The following is a 3,745-nucleotide window of genomic DNA, read 5'->3' as shown; positions in this document are numbered from 1 at the left end:
CACGGAGCGGCTGGGCCCGTGAGCCATGGCCGCTGAGCCTGCGCGTCCGGAGCCTGTGCTCCGCAACGGGAGAGGCCACAACAGTGAGAGGCCTAACGTACCGCAAAAAAAAAAAAAAAGATGTCTTAAATGCCACAATCTACCCTATGTTTGAAACTCTCTAAGGATGGGCAATGCTGGTCGTTGCAAATTAATAATTCATTTTCTAGGCAACAGCTGCTCAATTATCTATCTACTCAATGGCCCTCCCAGTTAACACTCCACATTGTCTGATACTTAGAAAAAAAAATTAAAGTTGGGGAGGAGAAACATTATTATCGTGAAAGGTACTTCGGAAAACTGGAAATTGGGAGTGTCTCCTTGCCAGCCATGGCCAAGCCCGGGCCTGTGAAGAGCAGAGGTCCTCGCAATCCCCAGGCTGCCACCACCTCGGGGAGCTAGTCTTACAGAGGCCCAGCCCTGAGGCTGCATAACCTGGGGCAGCCACCATCAAGAAGCCCCTCTCAGGGGTCAGGACTCCTTTGCCAGCATGGATTCCTTAAGTCGGGACTGCATAACTAATAAAAACCAAATCTAATATTAAAAAAAGATGACAATCACCACACTTATAAAAAGTAAGAACAAGTATAATAATTACAGCAAATATTTGTTGAGAGCTTCACATGTGTGAGAGAGGGTTCTAACCACTGGTAATCGTGCATTTAATCTTCATAACCCTCTGAGGTAGACACCGTTCGTATTTCCATTTTACAGATGAGGAAGCTGAGGTAACTGAGACGCTGGAAAGTTAAGTACATTTGCCCAAGGTCACACAGCTAGAAGCCACATTGCTAGTATTCCAACCGAGGCATGTGTCTCCATTTTATTCATATAGTATTTGAGGGAGAATCCAGAGGCCTAACTAGTCCACCATCCAGTTCCCACAACCCCGCAGGCTGTCTTTGTCTAGTTCTGGGCCTGCCGTGTACATTTCTGCCTTTCTCCTTGCATAGATTTGCTCTTTATTCTATAAGTCTGGGCTTCCCCACTTCACACACTTTCCCACACAGCTTCCTCCTTACCCAAGCCTTGCAGCGGTCTCATCTTCTCTGCCAGCTCCCCCTCCTCAAACAGCACTTCCTCCTCCAGCACAGATTCAATGAGGTCTTTGTACTCTTCACACTCTGGGGAAACAGAGACGCTGCCTCAGGGGAAAGCTGGACAGGCTGCTGCAGTCACTGCCTTCAAGGGAGGAGGCAGCGTCCATCCCGGGGACAGATGTAACCTCGGTAGCAGGCTCTACGCAGGGATTTCCACATCTGATTCCTCAGCCTCCCAACTACGTGGCATTTGATTCCTCCCCATGTTACAGCTGAGGAAAGAGAAGCTCACAGGCAGGTATAATAACTTTCTCAAGATGATTCAACTGGAATGAAGCAAAGTCAGAATTCACACACCCTGAGTTCTGACTCCAAAACTTTACCAAGCCTTGCAGCCTCTTAAGTAGAATATTAACCTGGGGCATGGAGTAGGAATTTCCCGTGTTTTGGGAAGGCTCCAAGGACTGTAAGGCTGACAGTTGTCCCACATTGAGAGTTTCTGTAATCCCCCAATATTTCAAAGATTTTAAAAATTTTTTATTTATTCATTTATTTTTGGCTGTGTTGGGTCTTCGTCGCTGTGTGCGGGGTTTCTCTAGTCGCAGCGAGCAGGGGCTACTCTTCGTTGCAGTGCACGGGCTTCTCATTGTGGTGGCTTCTCTCATTGCGGAGCATGGGCTCTAGGCCAGCGGGCTCAGTAGTTGTGACACTGCGGGCTTAGTTGCTCCGCAGCATGTGGGATCTTCCCGGACCGGGGCTCGAACCCGTTCTTAACCACTGTGCCACCAGGGAAGTCCCTCAAAGATTTAAAAGTTTATCTGGATACAAACTGTGTAAAAATGTGTATGAAGGGAAAATAGTCTGAAAGACATATGCTCAAATGCTAACAGGTGCTGTGTGTTAGTCTGGAGGCAGAACTAATACACAGTGTTTGCCAAGGCCCTGTTCTAGTAGATTTTCGAGAATCATCATCCTCTAATCATCACCACTACCTGAGGAGGTAGATAACTAGTCCTAGTACCATTACGGATGTGGAAATTGAGGCAGAGAGAAGATAAACAACTTGGGTTTAAATCCAGGAAGTCTGGCGCCAGGGTACATGCTCTTAATCATTGCACTGAATTACCTTGACACGAAGATGCTGGCTGATATCTTTCTTCTTCTGCAGTTTCAAAAAAAGCTGTGTTATGATTATAATAACTGATACTAAAAAACCTAACATTCCCACACCCCAAAGCTTGTCTTTTCACTTCTTTGACAAGTAGGCTTTAATTTCTACTTTTCAGCCCATGTCAGTAACTTGGATAGCAAATTTTATCTCCCATTGGTTTATTGAAAAATAATGGTAGAAATTTGAAAGCAAACTCAATTTCAGTGTCAGTAAGAATCCTCCCCTTATATCCCTGTCCCTCTCGTGCCCTCGCTCCCGTGTTCCTCAGTCACTACAGCTCCACCCCTCCACTCTCTGTTATGGCTGTTCTCACCTCCAGATATCTGTGGTTCACTTGGGAACAGAGAGCTTTAAACTCCTTTAAGGTAGGTGGGGTCTCCTATCACTTCTTTCTCCCCGAGTGCCGCTAGAACTGTGCTTTGCAAATGGGTGCTCATAAAAGTTTGAATTAAATCCTGACACGTTTAAGCCAACAAGGATCTGACACGTGTTCCTGGGAGAGAAGAGAAAGTTTAGTGCCTGAACCGAGATCTCAGCCTCTATTCCTCCATACATTCTCACTGCAAACTTTACTCCTTTGTGCCTCAGTGTTTCCATCCTCTGCAAAATGAGGGTAAACTACCCACTTCCACCTTTCTAGGAGTATAGTAAGGATGAGATTTATTTTATTTGATTTGATGAAGAAGAGAAAAGAAAGCCTGGAGGGTGTTTAGGTGCTTAGAGGGAAGATGGACAATCATTTATCACTTTGGTGACTGTGAACCCATAGGACTTACTGTATTTCTGCAGCTGGTTGGCCAGGGAGTAGGCAGTAGCTTGGGACATGAGGAATTTCTCTGTGAGGTCTCGAAAGTCCTGTTTGCTTTCTTCCAGATGGGAGCGCAAGTACTGGTTGGTTTCCAGGATGCTCATTTCTGTTCTCGGACCAGAGAAAGTGGTGAGAGATACTGCCATGCTGAAGCTTATGGTGGAAGAAGTAGAGCCAAAACCTGGGGAGAAGAAACCCAAACAAATAATAAATTAAAAACAAGTGAATGGATTCTGGTGATGGCCGCACTGCCTGGTAAATTACTAAAATCACTGAAGCATACAATTATATTGGGTGAGTTTTATAGTATGTAAATTATACCTCAATAAGGTTTCATTAAGTGAAAAAATGTATTTAAACATGTGTAAAGAATGCAGATGTAATTCATTACTTAGCTCCTGCCAGACTTTGTCAGCATTCCACAGCTGAGAATCCTTAACCACAAAAATAAGGCACAAGATGCCAAAGCTCAGAGGTCAGGCTCTGACAAGAGTGCCCAAGGGAGGACCCAGTGTGCAGGTAACCATAAGGAGCCGCAGTAACAGAAATGGAAGGTGGGGCTGTCATGGAATCTTGGGAGCCCCTGTCTTCTAGTTGCCTAGGCCACACTGAGACTCAAGGCCACCGGGTCTGTTTGGAAGGTCACCACTGATGGGGACACCCCCTCAGCAGCTACTCTCAGTATCT

General features: G+C 45.7%; 1 protein-coding gene across 1 annotated transcript in view; it reads right to left on the bottom strand.

Moving 5' to 3' along the window:
- NBPF10 (NBPF member 10) overlaps positions 1–3,204 on the bottom strand; it is a 9,633-nt gene extending 6,429 nt beyond the window's left edge. Inside the window, exons 1-2 of the mRNA XM_007124787.3 lie at positions 3,027–3,204; positions 1,046–1,163 (exon numbers count right to left, since the gene is read on the bottom strand). Coding sequence (XP_007124849.2) covers positions 1,046–1,163; positions 3,027–3,204 — 296 coding nt within the window. The remainder of the gene's footprint in view (positions 1–1,045; positions 1,164–3,026) is intronic.
- Positions 3,205–3,745: the final 541 nt, after the last annotated feature.

Source organism: Physeter macrocephalus, chromosome 4, assembly GCF_002837175.3.
Source record: "Physeter macrocephalus isolate SW-GA chromosome 4, ASM283717v5, whole genome shotgun sequence".
Lineage (NCBI taxonomy): Eukaryota > Metazoa > Chordata > Mammalia > Artiodactyla > Physeteridae > Physeter > Physeter macrocephalus.
This window is presented reverse-complemented; position numbering and strand designations above follow the sequence as displayed.